The sequence below is a fragment of the Scyliorhinus canicula genome, chromosome 2, assembly GCF_902713615.1.
Source record: "Scyliorhinus canicula chromosome 2, sScyCan1.1, whole genome shotgun sequence".
NCBI lineage: Eukaryota > Metazoa > Chordata > Chondrichthyes > Carcharhiniformes > Scyliorhinidae > Scyliorhinus > Scyliorhinus canicula.
The window spans coordinates 287,223,719-287,245,296 of NC_052147.1; the positions used below are offsets into that span (position 1 = coordinate 287,223,719).

Below are 21,578 nucleotides of genomic sequence, written 5' to 3' on the forward strand. Positions count from 1 at the left end.
TCACATACTCACACACACTCACACACCCTCACATACTCACACACCCTCACATACTCACACACCCTCACACACTCGCACACCCTCACATACTCACACATCCAATTAGACTCATGCACCGACGCACTCACACTTAGACCATAAGACATAGGAGCAGAATTCGGCCACTCGGCCCATCGAGTCTGCTCCGCCATTCAATCATGGCTGATATTTTCTCATCCCCATTATCCTGCCTTCTCCCCATAATCCCTGATTCCAGGGATCATTCTTGTGAACCTCCTCTGGACCCTTTCCAAGGCCCAGCACATCCTTCCTTAGATACGGGGCCCAAAACTGCTCACAATACTCCAAATGGGGTCTGACCAGAGCCTTATACAGCCTCAGAAGTACATCCCTGGTCTTGTATTCCAGCCCTCTTGACATGAATGCTAACATTGCATTTGCCTTCCTAACTGCCGACTGAACCTGCACGTTAACCTTAAGAGAATCGTGAACAAGGGCCGGGATTCTCCCCTACCCGGTGGGACGGGGGGTCCCAGTGTAGCGAAGTGGCGGGAACCACTCCGGCGTCAGGCCTCGCAAAGGTGCAGAATTCTCCGCACCTTTAGGGGCTAGACCCGCGCCAGAGTGGCTCCCGCTCCGCCGACCGGCGTCAGGGCTGGCCGAAAGGCTTTCGCCGATCGGCGTGAGTCCGTGCATGCACCGGAGCATCAGCGGCCGCTGACGTCACCCCGGCGCATGCCGAAAAAGAGAAAAAGAGTGCCCCCACGGCACAGGCCCGCCCGCCGACTGGTGGGCCCCGATTGCGGGCCAGGCCACCGTGGAGGCACGCCCCGGGGTCAGATCACCCCGGGGCCCGCTCGCGCCGCCTGCTCCTGCCGGCACAGAGGTGGTTTAAACCACGTCGTTGGGAGAGGCCTGACAGCGGCGGGACTTCGGCCCATTGCGGGGTGGAGAATCACCCTGGGGGGGGGCGGGGGGGGGGGGGGCGACCGGCTTCCCGTGCCCGCCGATTCCCGGGTGGCGGAGAATTCTGGCCATGGCGGGAGCAGGATTTACGAAGGCCCCGGACGATTCTTCGGCCCTGCAGGGGGGTGGGAGAATTCTGCCCCAGGACTTCCAAGTCCCTTTGTGCTTCTGATTTGCTGAGCATTTCGCCATTTAGAAAAGTTGCACCCACATTGCTTAACTCACCCTCACATTCACTCGCACACTCACTCACACCCTTACACTAACAGACACATCCACTCAAACCCACACATCGCCTGGGGTTTCTGCTCCTTCTAGCCCAGACTGGTACAGACCTGGAGGGCCGAAGGGCCTGTTCCTGTGCTGTATTATTCTTTGTTCTTTGTTGTTTAGAGGAAAATCACACGGACACTTCCTGTTTGGCCTGAGGGCCGGTTTGCAGTTTATCATCAACACAACAGGAATTCACTCGACCCTGGTTACAAACCTCACCACAGCTCCTCACAGGAGAAACCACGTTGCAATGTGCAAATCCCAGTCAATCTCAGTATTGCCAGTGTAAGCTGCACAAGACCCAATACCCACGGATTTCACTGTTCCCTTTGCTCCAATTTTTAATGTATTTTTCCTTAAAAAGCTAAATACGTAAACTCACCAACCCTCACCCTGATACCTCCACACCCTCACCCTCATACCCGCCCCACCCTCACCCTCATACCCTCCACACCCTCACCCTCATACCCGGCCCACCCTCACCCTCATACCCGCCCCACCCTCACCCTCATACCCACTCCACCCTCACCCTCATACCTGCCCCACCCTCACCCTCATACCCTCCACACCCTCACCCTCATACCCTCCACACCTCACCCTCATACCCTCCACACCCTCACCCTCATACCCACTCCACCCTCACCCTCATACCCGGCCCACCCTCACCCTGATACCCTCCACACCTCACCCTCATACCCTCCACACCCTCACCCTCATACCCGGCCCACCCTCACCCTCATACCCACTCCACCCTCACCCTCATACCCAGCCCACCCTCACCCTGATACCCTCCACACCCTCACCCTCATACCAGGCCCACCCTCACCCTGATACCCTCCACATCCTCACCCTCATACCCGGCCCACCCTCACCCTGATACCCTCCACACCCTCACCCTCATACCCTCCACACCCTCACCCTCATACCCGCCCAACCCTCACCCTCATACCCTCCACACCCTCACCCTCATACCCTCCACACCCTCACCCTTATACCCACTCCACCCTCACCCTCATACAGGGCCCACCCTCACCCTGATACCCTCCACACCTCACCCTCATACCCTCCACACCCTCACCCTCATACCCTCCACACCCTCACCCTCATACCCTCCACACCCTCACCCTCATACCCACTCCACCCTCACCCTCATACACGCCCCACCCTCACCCTGATACCCTCCACACCCTCACCCTCATACCCTGCACACCCTCACCCTCATACCCACTCCACCCTCACTCTCATACCCGGCCCACCCTCACCCTGATACCCTCCACACCCTCAACCTCATACCCGGCCCACCCTCACCCTGATACCCTCCACACCTCACCCTCATACCCTCCACACCCTCACACCTTCACCCTCCCCAGCCTCACACCCTCCACACCCTCACCCTCATACCCGGCCCACCCTCACCCTGATACCCTCCACACCTCACCCTCATACCCTCCAAACACTCACACCCTCCACACCCTCACCCTCATACCTGCCCAACCCTCACCCTGATGCCCTCCACAACCTCACCCTCACACCCTCCACAACCTCACCCTCATACCCTCCACACCCTCACCCTCATACCCGCCCCACCCTCACCCTCATACCCACTCCACCCTCACCCTCATACCCTCCACACCCTCACCCTCATACCCACTCCACCCTCACCCTCATACCGCCCAACCCTCACCCTCATACCCACTCCACCCTCACCCTCATACCCTCCACACCCTCACCCTGATACCCTCCACACCTCACCCTCATACCCGCCCAACCCTCACCCTCATACCCGCCTAACCCTCACCCTCATACCCTCCACACCCTCACCCTCATACCCTCCACACCCTCACCCTCCTACCCGCCCCAACCTCACACCTCCACCCTCCCCATCCTCATACCCTCCACACCCTCACCCTGATACCCTCCACACCCTCACCCTCATACCCGCCCAACCCTCACCCTCATACCCTCCACACCCTCACCCTCATACCCTCCACACCCTCACCCTCATACCCACTCCACCCTCACCCTCATACCCGGCCCACCCTCACCCTGATACCCTCCACACCTCACCCTCATACCCTCCACACCCTCACCCTCATACCCGGCCCACCCTCACCCTGATACCCTCCACACCTCACCCTCATACCCTCCACATCCTCACACCTTCACCCTCCCCAGCCTCATACCCTCCACACCCTCACCCTCATACCCTCCAAACCCTCACACCCTCCACACCCTCACCCTCATACCTGCCCAACCCTCACCCTGATGCCCTCCACACCCTCACCCTCATACCCGCCCAACCCTCACCCTGATGCCCTCCACACCCTCACCCTCATACCCTCCACACCCTCACCCTCATACCTCCACACCCTCACCCTCATACCCGCCCCATCCTCACCCTCATACCCACTCCACCCTCACCCTCATACCCTCCACACCCTCACCCTCATACCCACTCCACCCTCACCCTCATACCGCCCAACCCTCACCCTCATACCCACTCCACCCTCACCCTCATACCCTCCACACCCTCACCCTGATACCCTCCACACCTCACCCTCATACCCGCCCAACCCTCACCCTCATACCCTCCCCACCCTCACCCTCATACCCTCCACACCCTCACCCACATACCCACTCAACCCTCACCCTCATACCCGCCCAACCCTCACCCTCATACCCACTCCACCCTCACCCTGATACCCTCCACACCCTCACCCTGATACCCTCCACACCCTCACCCTGATACCCTCCACACCTCACCCTCGTACTCTCCACACCCTCACCCTCCTACCCGCCCCAACCTCACACCTCCACCCTCCCCATCCTCATACCCTCCACACCCTCACCCTGATACCCTCCACACCGTCACCCTCATACCCGACCAACCCTCACCCTCATACCCTCCACACCCTCACCCTCATACCCTCCACACCCTCACCCTCATACCCACTCCACCCTCACCCTCATACCGCCCAACCCTCACCCTCATACCCACTCCACCCTCACCCTCATACCCTCCACACCCTCACCCTGATACCCTCCACACCTCACCCTCATACCCGCCCAACCCTCACCTTCATACCCGCCTAACCCTCACCCTCATACCCTCCACACCCTCACCCTCATACCCTCCACACCCTCACCCTCATACCCACTCCACCCTCACCCTCATACCCGGCCCACCCTCACCCTGATACCCTCCACACCTCACCCTCATACCCTGCACACCCTCACCCTCATACCCGGCCCACCCTCACCCTGATACCCTCCACACCTCACCCTCATACCCTCCACACCCTCACACCTTCACCCTCCCCAGCCTCATACCCTCCACACCCTCACCCTCATACCCTCCAAACCCTCACACCCTCCACACCCTCACCCTCATACCTGCCCAACCCTCACCCTGATGCCCTCCACACCATCACCCTCATACCCGCCCAACCCTCACCCTGATGCCCTCCACACCCTCACCCTCATACCCTCCACACCCTCACCCTCATACCCTCCACACCCTCACCCTCATACCCGCCCCATCCTCACCCTCATACCCACTCCACCCTCACCCTCATACCCTCCACACCCTCACCCTCATACCCACTCCACCCTCACCCTCATACCGCCCAACCCTCACCCTCATACCCACTCCACCCTCACCCTCATACTCTCCACACCCTCACCCTGATACCCTCCACACCTCACCCTCATACCCGCCCAACCCTCACCCTCATACCCTCCCCACCCTCACCCTCATACCCTCCACACCCTCACCCACATACCCACTCCACCCTCACCCTCATACCCGCCCAACCCTCACCCTCATACCCACTCCACCCTCACCCTCATACCCTCCACACCCTCACCCTCATACCCTCCACACCCTCACCCTGATATCCTCCACACCCTCACCCTGATACCCTCCACACCTCACCCTCGTACTCTCCACACCCTCACCCTCCTACCCGCCCCAACCTCACACCTCCACCCTCCCCATCCTCATACCCTCCACACCCTCACCCTGATACCCTCCACACCGTCACCCTCATACCCGCCCAACCCTCACCCTCATACCCTCCACACCCTCACCCTCATACCCTCCACACCCTCACCCTCATACCCACTCCACCCTCACCCTCATACCCTCCACACCCTCACCCTCATACCCTCCACACCCTCACCCTCATACCCACTCCACCCTCACCCTCATACCCGGCCCACCCTCACCCTGATACCCTCCACACCTCACCCTCATACCCTCCACACCCTCACCCTCATACCCTCCACACTCTCACCCTGATACCCTCCACACCCTCACCCTCATACCCGCCCAACCCTCACCCTGATACCCTCCACACCCTCACCCTCATACCCGCCCCACCCTCACCCTCATACCCTCCACACCCTCACACTCATACCCGCCCCACCCTCACCCTCATACCCACTCCACCCTCACCCTCATACCCTCCACACCCTCACCCTCATACCCACTCCACCCTCACCCTCATACCCGCCCAACCCTCACCCTCATACCCACTCTACCCTCACCCTCATACCCTCCACACCCTCACCCTGATACCCTCCACACCTCACCCTCATACCCGCCCAACCCTCACCCTCATACCCTCCCCACCCTCACCCCTCATACCCTCCACACCCTCACCCTCATACCCGCCCAACCCTCACCCTCTCCACCCTCACCCTCATACCCTCCACACCCTCACCCTCATACCCTCCACACCCTGACCCTCATACCCTCCACACCCTCACCCTGATACCCTCCACACCCTCACCCTGATACCCTCCACACCTCACCCTCATACCCTCCGCACCCTCACCCTCCTACCCGCCCCAACCTCACACCTCCACCCTCCCCATCCTCATACCCTCCACACCCACACCCTGATACCCTCCACACCGTCACCCTCATACCCGCCCAACCCTCACCCTCATACCCTCCACACCCTCACCCTCATACCCTCCACACCCTCACCCTCATACCCACTCCACCCTCACACTTATACCCTCCACACCCTCACCCTCATACCCTCCACACCCTCACCCTCATACCCACTCCACCCTCACCCTCATACCCGGCCCACCCTCACCCTGATACCCTCCACACCTCACCCTCATACCCTCCACACCCTCACCCTCATACCTGCCCAACCCTCACCCTGATACCCTCCACACCCTCACCCTCATACCCTCCACACCCTCACCCTCATACCCTCCACACTCTCACCCTGATACCCTCCACACCCTCACCCTCATACCCGCCCAACCCTCACCCTGATACCCTCCACACCCTCACCCTCATACCCGCCCCACCCTCACCCTCATACCCTCCACACCCTCACACTCATACCCGCCCAACCCTCACCCCAATATCCTCCACACCCTCACACCTCCACCCCCTCACCCTCACACCTCCACCCTCCCCACCCTCACACCTCCACCCTCCCCACCCTCATACCCTCCCCATCCTCATACCCTCCCACCCTCACACCTCCATCCTCCCCAGCCTCACCCCTTCACCCTCCTCACCCTCATGCCTCCACCACCGCACCCTCATTCCTTCACCCTCTGCACCCTCACACCGTCACCCTCCCCACCCTCATACCCTCCCACCCTCGCCCTCATATCCTCCCCACCCTCACACCTCCACCCTCCCCACCCTCACCCTCGCCCTCCACACCCTCACCTTTACCCTCAGGCCTTCGCCCGTCACCTTACACCTTTCCTCACCTCCTCACATCTTCAACCTAATAGCCTCACACCCTCCCTATTTTACCCTCACCCCTCAACCTTTCACCCTCACACCTCCATCTTCTTGCCCTCACCCCCTCACACCCTCACCCCCTCACACCACCCTCACCCTCTCACACCACCCTCACCCTCTCACACTCAGTCACATACCTCATGGTCACATGACCAGCACTCACGCCCACGCGGCATCTTCACGCCCACACACTCATTCACACCCACACACTCATTCACACCCACACACTCATTCACACCCACACACTCATTCACACCCACACACTGAACCCTCTTACCCACACTATCACCCTCACACACGCAGTTGTTCCTGTCAACACACCAACCCACACGCCAACACACACTCCCTCACCCACACACTCCCCCACCCACACACTCCCCCACCCACACACTCCCCCACCCACACACTCCCCCACCCACACACTCCCCCACCCACACACTCCCCCACCCACACACTCCCCCACCCACACACTCCCCCACCCACACACTCCCCCACCCACACACTCCCCCACCCACACACTCCCCCACCCACACACTCCCCCACCCACACACTCCCCCACCCAGAACCTGCTTCACATCCATTCACACGACTCATAAAGTGAACTCAGTAACACAATGCCAGCTGACCATTCCTGTTCTAATCACATTTCCCCTTCTGTCAACAGCTTCCCTTTGCTCTCATCCCCATCCTCACATTCACCAGCCTCAGAACAGAAATGAGAGAATTCACCAATGGAATGTAAGTAACCTGGGATCAGCACATGGTCTTTGTCAATGAGAAAGACACATCCACCAGAAACCTCAGCAGCTCAACGGTGGAGGAAGAGGTGTTACAATCCCAGTTGGTGGAGGGGCAGATGTTACAATCCCAGTTGGTGGAGGGGCAGATGTTACAATCCCAGTTGGAGGAGGGGCAGGTGTTACAATCCCAGTTGGTGGAGGGGCAGATGTTACAATCCCAGTTGGTGGAGGGGCAGATGTTACAATCCCAGTTGGAGGAGGGGCAGGTGTTACAATCCCAGTTGGAGGAGGGGCAGATGTTACAATCCCAGTTGGTGGAGGGGCAGATGTTACAATCCCAGTTGGAGGAGGGGCAGGTGTTACAATCCCAGTTGGTGGAGGGGCAGGTGTTACAATCCCAGTTGGAGGAGGGACAGGTGTTACAATCCCAGTTGATGGAGGGGCAGGGGTTACAATCCCAGTTGGAGGAGGGACAGGTGTTACAATCCCAGTTGGAGGAGGGGCAGGTGTTACAATTCCAGTTGATAGATGGGCAGGTGTTACAATCCCAGTTGATGGAGGGGCAGATGTTACAATCCCAGTTGGTAGAGGGGCAGATGTTACAATCCCAGTTGGTTGATGGAGGGGCAGATGTTACAATCCCAGTTGATGGTGGGGCAGGTGTTACAATCCCAGTTGATGGAGAGGCAGGTGTTACAATCCCAGTTGATGGAGGGGCAGATGTTACAATCCCAGTTGATGGAGGGGCAGGTGTTACAATCCCAGTTGGTGGAGGGGCAGGTGTTACAATCCCAGTTGATGGAGGGGCATATGTTACAATCCCAGTTGATGGAGGGGCAGGTGTTACAATCCCAGTTGGTGGAGGGGCAGGTGTTACAATCCCAGTTGGAGGAGGGGCAGGTGTTACAATCCCAGTTGATGGAGGGGCAGGTGTTACAATCCCAGTTGGTGGAGGGGCAGGTGTTACAATCCCAGTTGGAGGAGGGGCAGGTGTTACAATCCCAGTTGATGTAGGGACAGGTGTTACAATCCCAGTTGGAGGAGGGGCAGGTGTTACAATCCCAGTTGGTGGAGGGGCAGGTGTTACAATCCCAGTTGATGTAGGGACAGGTGTTACAATCCCAGTTGGAGGAGGGGCAGGTGTTACAATCCCAGTTGGTGGAGGGGCAGATGTTACAATCCCAGTTGGTGGAGGGGCAGGTGTTACAATCCCAGTTGGTAGAGGGGCAGGTGTTACAATCCCAGTTGATGGAGGGGTAGATGTTACAATCCCAGTTGGTAGAGGGGCAGGTGTTACAATCCCAGTTGGTGGAGGGGCAGATGTTACAATCCCAGTTGATGGAGGGGCAGGTGTTACAATCCCAGTTGGTGGAGGGGCAGATGTTACAATCCCAGTTGGTAGAAAACACTATTTTAATCATCCTTGAATTTTTCAGAACCACAGCTTGGTCTCTGTTAACTTAACTCCAGACTTCTTGGACAATTCTCGACCTTTCTTTAGTTTTCCTAACAAGCTGGACGTTACATTATTGACATCCGTACTCCATAGTGTGTCTTTCTTCAGGAAAGGCCGAGAGAGATATTCCCTCTTGAGCCTTTCCAAACCAAATGCTTCCAATGCAGCTGCCCACAGCACAGGGTTAGATACAGAGTAAAGCTCCATCTACACTGTCCCTATCAAACACTCCCAGGACAGGTACAGCACGGGGTTAGATACAGAGTAAAGCTCCCTCTACACTGTCCCCATCAAACACTCCCAGGACAGGTACAGCACGGGATTAGATACAGAGTAAAGCTCCCTCTACACTGTCCCCATCAAACACTCCCAGGACAGGTACAGCACGGGGTTAGATACAGAGTAAAGCTCCCTCTACACTGTCCCCATCAAACACTCCCAGGACAGGTACAGCACGGGGTTAGATACAGAGTAAAGCTCCATCTACACTGTCCCTATCAAACACTCCCAGGACAGGTACAGCACGGGGTTAGATACAGAGTAAAGCTCCCTCTACACTGTCCCCATCAAACACTCCCAGGACAGGTACAGCACAGGGTTAGATACAAAGTAAAGCTCCCTCTACATTGTCCCCATCAAACACTCCCAGGACAGGTACAGCACGGGGTTAGATACAGACTAAAGCTCCCTCTACACTGTCCCCATCAAACACTCCCAGGACAAGTACAGCACGGGGTTAGATACAGAGTAAAGCACCCTCTACACTGTCCCCATCAAACACTCCCAGGACAGGTACAGCACGGGGTTAGATACAGAGTAAAGCTCCCTCTACATTGTCCCCATCAAACACTCCCAGGAGAGGTACAGCACGGGGTTAGATACAGAGTAAAGCTCCCTCTAAACTGTCCCCATCAAACACTCCCAGGACAGGTACAGCACGGGGTTAGATACAGAGTAAAGCTCCCTCTACACTGTCCCCATCAAACACTCCCAGGACAGGTACAGCACGGGGTTAGATACAGAGTAAAGCTCCATCTACACTGTCCCTATCAAACACTCCCAGGACAGGTACAGCACGGGGTTAGATACAGAGTAAAGCTCCCTCTACACTGTCCCCATCAAACACTCCCAGGACAGGTACAGCACGGGGTTAGATACAAAGTAAAGCTCCCTCTACATTGTCCCCATCAAACACTCCCAGGACAGGTACAGCACGGGGTTAGATACAGACTAAAGCTCCCTCTACACTGTCCCCATCAAACACTCCCAGGACAGGTACAGCACGGGGTTAGATACAGAGTAAAGCACCCTCTACACTGTCCCCATCAAACACTCCCAGGACAGGTACAGCACGGGGTTAGATACAGAGTAAAGCTCCCTCTACATTGTCCCCATCAAACACTCCCAGGAGAGGTACAGCACGGGGTTAGATGCAGAGTAAAGCTCCCTCTAAACTGTCCCCATCAAACACTCCCAGGACAGGTACAGCACGGGGTTAGATACAGAGTAAAGCTCCCTCTACACTGTCCCCATCAAACACTCCCAGGACAGGTACAACACGGGGTTAGATACAGAGTAAAGCTCCCTCTACACTGTCCCCATCAAACACTCCCAGGACAGGTACAGCACGGGGTTAGATACAGAGCAAAGCTCCCTCTACAGTGTCCCCATCAAACACTCCCAGGACAGGTACAGCACAGGGTTAGATACAGAGTAAAGCTCCCTCTACACTGTCCCCATCAAACACTCCCAGGACAGATACAGCACGTAGTTAGATACAGAGTAAAGCTCCCTCGACACTGTCCCCATCAAACACTCCCAGGGCAGGTACAGCACGGGGCTAGATACAGAGTAAAGCTCCCTCTACACTGACCCCATCAAACACTCCCAGGACAGGTACAGCACGGGGTTAGATACAGAGTAAAGCTCCCTCTACACTGTCCCCATCAAACACTCCCAGGACAGGTACAGCACGGGGTTAGATACAGAGTAAAGCTCCCTCTACACTGTCCCCATCAAACACTCCCAGGACAGGTACAGCACGGGGTTAGATACAGAGTAAAGCTCCCCCTACACTGTCCCCATCAAACACTCCCAGGACAGGTACAGCACGGGGTTAGATACAGAGTAAAGCTCCCTCTACACTGTCCCCATCAAACACTCCCAGGACAGGTACAGCACTGGGTTAGATACAGAGTAAAGCTCCCTCTACACTGTCCCCATCAAACACTCCCAGGACATGTTCCGGCACTAATTTTAATTGTGATGGATTCAATAGGTGACTCTGAATCCCGTTCGCTGGGTTTTTGATGCTCTTTCAGTGTTTTTCTGCTCATTGAAGTGTGAATGTTTGTTTATTTCCTTCCAGGATTGGGAAAATTGTTGGTGTATTGATCACACTGTTGATCCTGGCTGTCAATGCCTATTTTGTAGTGGACTTTGTAGATCATCTGGGCCATGCTTATGAGTATGTTATCGCGGGCGTGGTCCTGTTCCTCTATCTGGTGTTTGTGTTTTATTTGGTAAGTCTGGGTCATTTATTTATTTATACAGCCTTGTGTCAGGACGCATGAGCGAGTATAAAGTGAGGGGCTTTTCACAGTAACTTCATTGATGCCTACGTGTGACAATAAGCGATTTGCACTTTCACCTCTGCATTCGTATTGGCCGATTATAACCATGTGATAGTGCAGGGGCTCCGTCCTTCAGGATATATTGGCAAGGAAGGGGTGCAGCGTACATTCACCAGAATGATCCTGGGGGATAAGAGGGTTAAATTACAAGGACAGGTTGTTCAGAGTCAGCAGCGCAAACCAGGATACGGTGAATACTGGAAAACTACTGACGGTTGCTCAGGCTGCATCGCTCTCTCCAATGCCTGGCTCATTGAGGATTTCCAGCATTTTCTGCTTTCCCCTGCACAGGCTCGGCTTGTGTCACCTGGGGTGGGGTAGGGGGTGGGGAGTCCAGAATAACGGGAGCAGAACCTTAAAATGGAGCCATGCTGTTTGGGGTGATGTCAGGGTAACTTCCTCACACACAAGGGGTGGAAATCTGGCCCTCTCTTCCCCCCAGAAAAGCTGTTCAGGATCAGGGTCCATTGTACATTTCAAAGCTGAGATAGATGGATTTTAGTTGTGTAAAGGGGCACAGCAGTGCCGGGCGGCACGGTAGCACAGTGGTTAGCACTGTTGTTTCACAGCTCCAGGGTCCCAGGCTTGGGTCACTGTCTGTGCGGAGTCTGCACGTTCTCCCCGTGTCTATGTGAGTTTCCTCCGGGTGCTCCGGTTTCCTCCCACAAGTCCCGAAAGACGTGCTGTTAGGTGGATTGACCATGATAAATTGTCCGAAAAGATTAGGTGGGGTGACTGGGTTACGGGGATAAGGCAGATGCGTGGGATTAAGTGGGATGCTCTTTCCGAGGGCCGGTGCCGATTCAATGGGCTGAATGGCCTCCTTTTGCACTGTAAATTCTCTATGATTCTCTGGCTCCTTGAAAGATCTTTCCAATGAGTCCCAATCTCCTCCCATCTGCTCTTTCCCCCAATTCCCCTTTCCAATTCCTCTGGAATCTGCTCAATTACTTCTACTGAAATGAGACGGAGGAGTTGGACAAGGCAGACGGCAGTGAATGTGAACTCAGCTACTAGATCTTTCAGGAATCACTGGGGGAAGGAACGGCCTCAGAGGACTGGAAAGTAGCTAATGTAATGCCGCTGTTTAAGAAGGGGGGGAGGCAGAAGACGGGAAATTATAGGCCGGTTAGCCTGACTTGAATGAAATGAAAATCGCTTATTGTCACGAGTAGGCTTCAATTAAGTTACCGTGAAAAGCCCCTAGTCGCCACATTGAGCTAAACCAGCCCCTGACTTTGGTCAGTGGTGAGATTTTACAGTCTGTTATTAAAGATGAGATCGCAAAGTACTTGGAAGTGCATGGTAAAATAGGACAGAGTCAGCACGGCTTCGTCACGGCTTCGAGGGGCTGGTTTAGCTCACTGAGCTAAATCGCTGGCTTTTAAAGCAGACCAAGGCAGGCCAGCAGCACGGTTCGATTCCCGTTCTAGCCTCACCGAACAGGCGCCGGAATGTGGCGACTAGGGGCTTTTCACAGTAACTTCATTGAAGCCGACTCGTGACAATAAGCAATTTTTATTTCATTTTCATTTCATTTCATTTTCAAGGGGAGGTCGTGTCTGACAAATCTGTTGAGTTCTTTGAGGAGGTAGCAAGGAAGTTAGACAAAGGAGAACCAGTGGATGTGATTTATTTAGATTTCCAGAAGGCCTTTGACAAGGTGCTGCATATGAGCCTGTTAAATAAGTTAAGAGCCCATGGTGTTCAGGGTAAGATCCTGGCATGGATAGAGGATTGGCTGACTGGCAGAAGGCAGAGAGTGGGGATGAAAGGCACTTGTTCAGGATGGCAGCCAGTGACTAGTGGTGTGCCTCAGGGGCCTGTGCTGGGACCATAACTTTTCACAAATATATTAATGATCTGGAAGAAGGAACTGAAGGCACTGTTGCTAAGTTTGCAGATGATACAAAGATCTGTAGAGGGAAGGTAGTATTGAGGAAGCAAGGGGGGTGCAGAAGGATTTGGCCAGGCTAGGAGAGCGGGCAATGAAGTGGCAGATAGAATACAATGTGGAAAAGTGTGAGGTTATGCACTTTGGAAGGAGGAATCTAGGCATAGACTATTTTCTAAATGGGGAAATGCTTCGGAAAGCAGAAGCACAAAGGGACTTGGGAGTCCTTGTTCACGATTCTCTTAAGGTTAATGTGCAGGTTCAGTCGGCAGTTAGGAAGGCAAATGCAATGTTAGCATTCATGTCGAGAGGGCGAGAATACAAGACCAGGGATGTACTTCTGAGGCTGTATAAGGCTCTGGTCAGACCCCATTTGGAGTATTGTGAGCAGTTTTGGGCCCTGTATCTAAGGAAGGATGGGCTGGCCTTGGAAAGGGTCCAGAGGAGGTTCACAAGAATGATCCCTGGAATGAAGAACTTGTCGTATGAGGAACGGCCGAGGACCCTGGGTCTGTACTTAGTCATAATGTTGGGGGTTTACTACAGGCCTCCCAACAGCCAGCGGGAGATAGAGGAGCAGATAGGTAGAGAGATTTTGGAAATGAGTAAAAACAACAGGATTGTTGTGATGGGAGACTTCAACTTCCCCAATATTGACTGGGACACACTTAGTGCTAGGGGCTTAGACAGGGTAGAGTTTGGAAGGAGCATCCAGGAGGGTTTCTCAAAACAATATGTAGACAGTCCAACTAGGGAAGGGGATGTACTGGACCTGGGATTGGGGAATGAGCCCGGCCAGGTGGTAGAAGTTTCAGTCGGGGAGCATTTCGGGAACAGTGACCACAATTCAGTAAGTTTTAAAGTTCTGGTGGACAAGGATAAGAGTGGTCCTGGGGTGAATGTGCTAAATTGGGGGAAGGCTAATTATAACAATATTAGGTTGGAACTGAAGAACCTAGATTGGGGGCGGATGTTTGAGGGTAAATCAACATCTGACATGTGGGAGGCTTTCAAATGCCAGTTGAAAGGAATTCAGGACCGGCATGTTCCTGTGCGGAAGAAGGATAAATGTGGCAAATTTCGGGGACCTTGGATAACGAGAGATATTGTAGGCCTCGTCAAAAAGAAAATGGAGGCATTTGTCAGGGCTAGAAGGCTGGGAACAGACGAAGCCTGTGTGGAATATAAGGAAAGTAGGAAGGAACTTAAGCAAGGAGTCAGGAGGGTAAAAATGGGTTACAAAAAGTCAGTGGCAAATATGGTTAAGGAAAACCCCCAAGGCTTTTTACACGTACAAAAAAACCAAGAGGGCAGCTAGGGAAAGGGTTGGCCCACTGAAGGATAGGCGAGGGAATCTATGTGTGGAGTCAGGGGAAATGGGCGAGGTACTAAATGAATACTTTGCATCAGTATTCACCAAAGAGAAGGAATGGATGGATGTTGAGTCTGGAGAAGGGTGTGTAGATAGCTTGGGTCACATTGAGATCCAAAAAGACGAGGTGTTGCTATCTTGAAATATCCTGGGGGGGAGATTTGATAGTGCTCTTTGGGGGGGTTTAAACTAATTCAGCAGGGGCATGGGAACCTGGATTGTAGTTTTGGGGTACGGGAGATTGAGAGTATAGAGGTCAGGAGCACAGATTTGACTTCGCAGGAGGGTGCCAGTGTTCAGGTAGGTGGTTTGAAGTGTGTCTACTTCAATGCCAGGAGTATACGAAATAAGGTAGGGGAACTGGCAGCATGGGTTGGTACCTGGGACTTCGATGTTGTGGCCATTTCAGAGACATGGATAGAGCAGGGACAGGAATGGTTGTTGCAGGTTCCGGGGTTTAGGTGTTTTAGTAAGCTCAGAGAAGGGGGAAAAAGAGGGGGAGGTGTGGCGCTGCTAGTCAAGGACAGTATTACGGTGGCGGAAAGGATGCTAGATGGGGACTCTTCTTCCGAGGTAGTATGGGCTGAGGTTAGAAACAGGAAAGGAGAGGTCACCCTGTTGGGAGTTTTCTATAGGCCACCTAATAGTTCTAGGGATGTAGAGGAAAGGATAGCGAAGATGATTCTGGATAAGAGCGAAAGTAACAGGGTAGTTGTTATGGGAGACTTTAACTTTCCAATATTGACTGGAAAATATATATTTCGAGTACATTAGGTGGGTCGTTCTTTGTACAATGTGTGCAGGAGGGTTTCCTGACACAATATGTTGACAGGCCAACAAGAGGCAAGGCCACATTGGATTTGGTTTTGGGTAATGAACCAGGCCAGGTGTTAGATCTGGAGATAGGTGAGCACTTTGGAGACAGTGACCACAATTCGGTGACCTTTACGTTAGTGATGGAAAGGGATAAGTATACCCCGCAGGGCAAGAGTTATAGCTGGGGGAAGGGCAATTATGATGCCATTAGACATGACTTAGGATGTGTAGGTTGGAGAAGTAGGCTGCAAGGGTTGGGCACACTGGATATGTGGAGCTTGTTCAAGGAACAGCTATTGCGTGTTCTTGATAAGTACGTACCAGTCAGGCAGGGAGGAAGGGGTCGAGCGAGGGAACCATGGTTTACCAAAGAAGTGGAATCTCTTGTTAAGAGGAAGAAGGAGGCCTATGTGAAGATGAGGCATGAAGTTTCAGTTGGGACGCTTGATAGTTACAAGGAAGCGAGGAAGGATCTAAAGAGAGAGCTAAGACGAGCAAGGAGGGGACATGAGAAGTCTTTGGCAGGTAGGATCAAGGAAAACCCAAAAGCTTTCTATAGGTATGTCAGGAATAAAAGAATGACTAGGCTAAGAGTAGGGCCAGTCAAGGACAGTGGTGGGAAGTTGTGTGTGGAGGCTGAGGAGATAAGCGAGATACTAAATGAATACTTTTCGTCAGTATTCCCTCAGGAAAAAGATAATATTGTGGAGGAGAATGCTGAGACCAAGGCTATTAGTATAGATGGCATTGAGGTGCAGAGGGAAGAAGTGTTGGCAATTCTGGACAAGGTGAAAATAGATAAGTCCCCGGGGCCTGATGGGATTTATCCTAGGATTCTCTGGGAAGCCACGGAAGAGATTGCTGAGGCTTTGGCTTTGATTTTTATGTCACCATTGGCTACAGGAATAGTGCCAGAGGACTGGAGGATAGCAAATGTGGTCCCTTTGTTCAAGAAGGGGAGTAGAGATAACCCCTGTAACTATAGGCCGGTGAGCCTCACGTCTGTTGTGGGTAAAGTCTTGGAGAGGATTATAAGAGATACGATTTATAATCATCTAGATAGGAATAATATGATTAGGGATAGTCAGCATGGTTTTGTGAAGGGTAGGTCATGCCTCACAAACCTTATCGAGTTCTTTGAGAAGGTGACTGAACAGGTAGACGAGGGTAGAGCAGTTGATGTGGTGTATATGGATTTCAGTAAAGCGTTTGATAAGGTTCCCCACGGTCGGCTATTGCAGAAAATACGGAGGCTGGGGATTGAGGGTGATTTAGAGATGTGGATCAGAAATTGGCTCGTTGAAAGAAGACAGAGGGTGGTGGTTGATGGCAAATGTTCAGAATGGAGTTCAGTTACGAGTGGCGTACCACAAGGATCTGTTCTGGGGCCGTTGCTGTTTGTCATTTTTATAAATGACCTAGAGGAGGGCACAGAAGGATGGGTGAGTAAATTTGCAGACGACACTAAAGTCGGTGGAGTTGTAGACAGTGTGGAAGGATGTTGCAGGTTACAGAGGGACATAGATAAGCTGCAGAGCTGGGCTGGGAGGTGGCAAATGGAGTTTAATGTGGAGAAGTGTGAGGTGATTCACTTTGGAAAGAATAACAGGAATGCGGACTATTTGGCTAATGGTAAAATTCTTGGTAGTGTGGATGAGCAGAGGGATCTCGGTGTCTATGTACATAGATCCCTGAAAGTTGCCACCCAGGTTGATAGGGTTCTGAAGAAGGCCTATGGTGTGTTGGCCTTTATTGGTAGAGGGATTGAGTTCTGGAGCCATGAGGTCATGTTGCAGCTGTACAAAACTCTGGTACGGCAGCATTTGGAGTATTGCATACAGTTCTGGTCGCCTCATTATAGGAAGGACGTGGAAGCTTTGGAACGGGTGCAGAGGAGATTTACCAGGATGTTGCCTGGTATGGAGGGAAAATCTTATGAGGAAAGGCTGATGGACTTGAGGTTGTTTTCGTTAGAGAGAAGAAGGTGAAGAGGTGACTTAATAGAGGCATACAAAATGATCAGAGGGTTAGATAGGGTGGACAGTGAGAGCCTTCTCCCGCGGATGGAGGTGGCTAGCACGAGGGGACATAGCCTTAAATTGAGGGGTAATAGATATAGGACAGAGGTCAGAGGTAGGTTTTTTACGCAAAGAGTGGTGAGGCCGTGGAATGCCCTACCTGCAACAGTAGTGCACTCGCCAACATTGAGGGCATTTAAAAGTTTATTGGATAAGCATATGGATGATAATGGCATAGTGTAGGTTAGATGGCCTTTAGTTTTTGACTTCCCATGTCGGTGCAACATCGTGGGCCGAAGGGCCTGTACTGCGCTGTATCGTTCTATGTTCTATGTTCTATATTAAGGTAGATAAGTCCCCAGAATACTGAAGGAGGCTAGAGAGGAAATTGCTGAGCCTTGACAGAAATCTTTGGATCCTCACTGTCTTCAGGTGATGTCCCGGAGGACTGGAGAATAGCCAATGTTGTTCCTTTGTTTAAGAAGGGTAGCAAGGATAATCCAGGGAACTACAGGCCAGTGAGCCTTACGTCAGTGGTAGGGAAATTACTGGAGATAATTCTTCGAGACAGGATCTACTCCCATTTGGAAGCAAATGGACGTATTAGCGAGAGGCAGCATGGTTTTGTGAAGGGGAGGTCGTGTCTCACTAACTTGATAGAGTTTTTCGAAGAGGTCACAAAGATTATTGATGCAGGTAGGGCAGTGGATGTTGTCTATATGGACTTCAGGAAGACCTTTGACATGGTCCCTCATGGTAGACTGGTACAAAAGGTGAAGTCACATGGGATCAGGGGTGAGCTGGCAAGGTGGCTACAGAACTGGCTAGGTCATAGAAGGCAGAGAGTAGCAATGGAAGGGTGCTTTTCTGATTGGAGGGCTGTGACTAGTGGTGTTCCACAGCGATCAGTGCTGGGACCTTTGCTGTTCGTAGTATATATAAATGATTTGGAGGAAAATGTAACTGGTCTGATTAGTAAGTTTGCAGATGACACAAAGGTTGGTGGAATTACGGATAGCGATGAGGACTGTCAGAGGATACAATAGGATTTAGATCGTTTGGAGACTTGGGCGGAGAGATGGCAGATGGAGTTTAATCCGGACAAATGTGAGGTAATGCATTTTGGAAGGTCTAATGCAGGTAGGGAATATACAGTGAATGGTAGAACCTTCAAGAGTATTGAAAGTCAGAGAAATCTCGGTGTACAGGTCCACAGGTCACTGAAAGGGGCAACACAGGTGGAGAATGTAGTCAAGAAGGCATACGGAATGCTTGCCTTCATTGGCCAGAGCATTGAATATAAGAATTGGCAAGTCATGTTGCAGCTGTATTGAACCTTAGTTTTGCCACACTTGGAGTATAGTGTTCAATTCTGGTCGCCACACTACCAGAAGGATGTGGAGGCTTTAGAGAGGGTGCAGAAGAGATTTACCAGGATGTTGCCTAGTATGGAGGGCATTAGCTATGAGGAGCGGTTGAATAAACTTGGTTTGTTCTCACTGGAGTGACGGAGGTTGATGGGCGACCTGATAGAGGTCTACAAAATTATGAGGGGCATAGACAGAGTGGATAGTCAGAGGCTTTTCCCCAGGGTAGAGGGGTCAATTACTAGGGGGCATAGGTTTAAGGTGCGAGGGGCAATGTTTAGAGGAGATGTACGAGGCAAGTGTTTTACACAGAGGGTAGTGGGTGCCTGGAACTCGCTGCCGGAGGAGGTGGTGGAAGCAGGGACGATAGTGACATTTAAGGGGCATCTTGACAAATACATGAATAGGATGGGAATAGAGGGATATGGACCCAGAAAGTGTAGAAGAATTTAGTTTAGACGGGCAGCATGGTCGGCACGGGTTTGGAGGGCCGAAGGGCCTGTTCCTGTGCTGTACTTTTCTTTGTTCTTTGTTCTCTTTGTACTCGGAGTTTAGAAGGATGAGGAGGGATCTTATTGAAACTTACAGGATCCTGTGTGGCCTGGGTAGAGTGGACGTGGAGAGGGTGTTTCCACTTGTAGGAAAAACTAGAAGCAGAGGGCACAATCTCATACTGAAGGGACGATCCTTTAAAACAGAGATGAGGAGGAATTTCTTCAGCCAGAGGGTGGTGAATCTGTGGAACTCTTTGCCGCAGAAGGCTGTGGAGGCCAAATCACTGAGTGTCTTTAAGACGGAGACAGATAGGTTCTTGATTAATAAGGGGATCAGGTGTTATGGGGACAAGGCAGGAGAATGGGGATGAGAAAATATCAGCCATCATTATTATTATTGATTGAGTGGCGGAGCAGACTCGATGGGCCGAGTGGTCTTATTCTGCTCCTATGTCTTATGGTCTTATAGAAAGTACTTTTCATTTATACTCGACACTGGGATCTGAGAAATAATCTGAAACTGGGAGCAGCGACTAACAGATGATTTCATTTCTCTCTTCCAGTTATGGTTGAGCTGTAGGCTCGCTGGCCTCAGCTGCCCGAGCATCAAGCAAGACAGACGGTTCACCCATCAAATACTTCGTGAATAATCCTTACAATCGTTTACTGACTGCTGCTGAATATGGCCAAATGGTGCAATGCAATAGAAACCAGCAAAGCTTCAATAACAACCCGCTGCCACCTTGTTCCTGCTGCAGTGCACCTTAACCCCAACTTTCCAGCAATTCAGCTCATGTCAGGAAGCCCACATTCCCAATGCTCCGGGTCCTCACTCGCCAGTTACATCTGAAAGAAAGGAGCTTCCCAATCTCAGCAATGGGCCCGAGTAACCTCACTAACGCCGTTAATGTATCTGTTTCCACACCCTCCCCTGGCAACGCGTTCCAGGCACTCTCCACCCTGGTGCATACAAACCTGCCTCGCACATCTCCTCTAAACTTTGCCACACGGACCTTAAACCTATGCCCCCTGGTGACTGACCTCTCCACCCTGGGAAAGAGTGCCTGTCCATCCACTCTATCCATGCCCCTCATAGAGACCTCTATCGGGTCCCCCCTCAACCTCCATCTTTCTAATGAAAACAGTCCGAGTCTATTCAGCCTCTCCACATAGCTAACACCCTCCAGACCAGGCAACACCCTGGGAAACCTCCTCTGCACCCTCTCCAAAGCCTCTCCATCCTTCTGGTAATGTGGCGACCAGAATTATATATTCCAAGTGAAGCCTCAGCAAGGTTCTATACAACTGCAGCATGACTTGTCAGTTTTTATACTCGAGGGAGGGTGAGGCGAGGGTGGGGGAGGGAGGGTGAGGCGAGGGTGGGGGATGGAGGGTGAGGCGAGGGTGGGGGAGGGAGGGTGAAGCGAGGGTGGGGGATGGAGGGTGAGGCGAGGGTGGGGGATGGAGGGTGAGGCGAGGGTGGGGGAGGATGGTGAGGCGAGGGTGGGGGATGGAGAGTGGGGCGAGGGTGGGGGAGGGAGGGTGGGGCGAGGGTGGGGGAGGGAGGGTGAAGCGAGGGTGGGGGAGGGAGGGGGAGGCCTCCCTCCCCCACTCTGTGGAGATGGACAGAGTGTGGATCTCACTGTGGAGATGGAGAGAGTGTGGGGTCTCACTGTGGAGATGGACAGAGTGTGGGGTCTCACTGTGGAGATGGACAGAGTGTGGGGTCTCACCGTGGAGATGGACAGAGTGTGGGGTCTCACCGTG

At 53.0% G+C, this 21,578-nt stretch overlaps 1 protein-coding gene across 7 annotated transcripts in view; it reads left to right on the plus strand.

The window, feature by feature from the left end:
• LOC119962230 (natural resistance-associated macrophage protein 2-like) overlaps window positions 1-20,763 on the plus strand; it is a 95,471-nt gene extending 74,708 nt beyond the window's left edge. For all 7 annotated transcript variants that reach the window (XM_038790212.1, XM_038790213.1, XM_038790214.1 and 4 more), the window contains 3 exons: window positions 7,686-7,759; window positions 11,586-11,739; window positions 20,375-20,763. In XM_038790212.1, the coding sequence (XP_038646140.1) occupies window positions 7,686-7,759; window positions 11,586-11,739; window positions 20,375-20,461 (315 nt within the window). In that variant the 3' untranslated portion in view covers window positions 20,462-20,763. The remainder of the gene's footprint in view (window positions 1-7,685; window positions 7,760-11,585; window positions 11,740-20,374) is intronic.
• The last annotated feature ends 815 nt before the right edge of the window (window positions 20,764-21,578 follow it).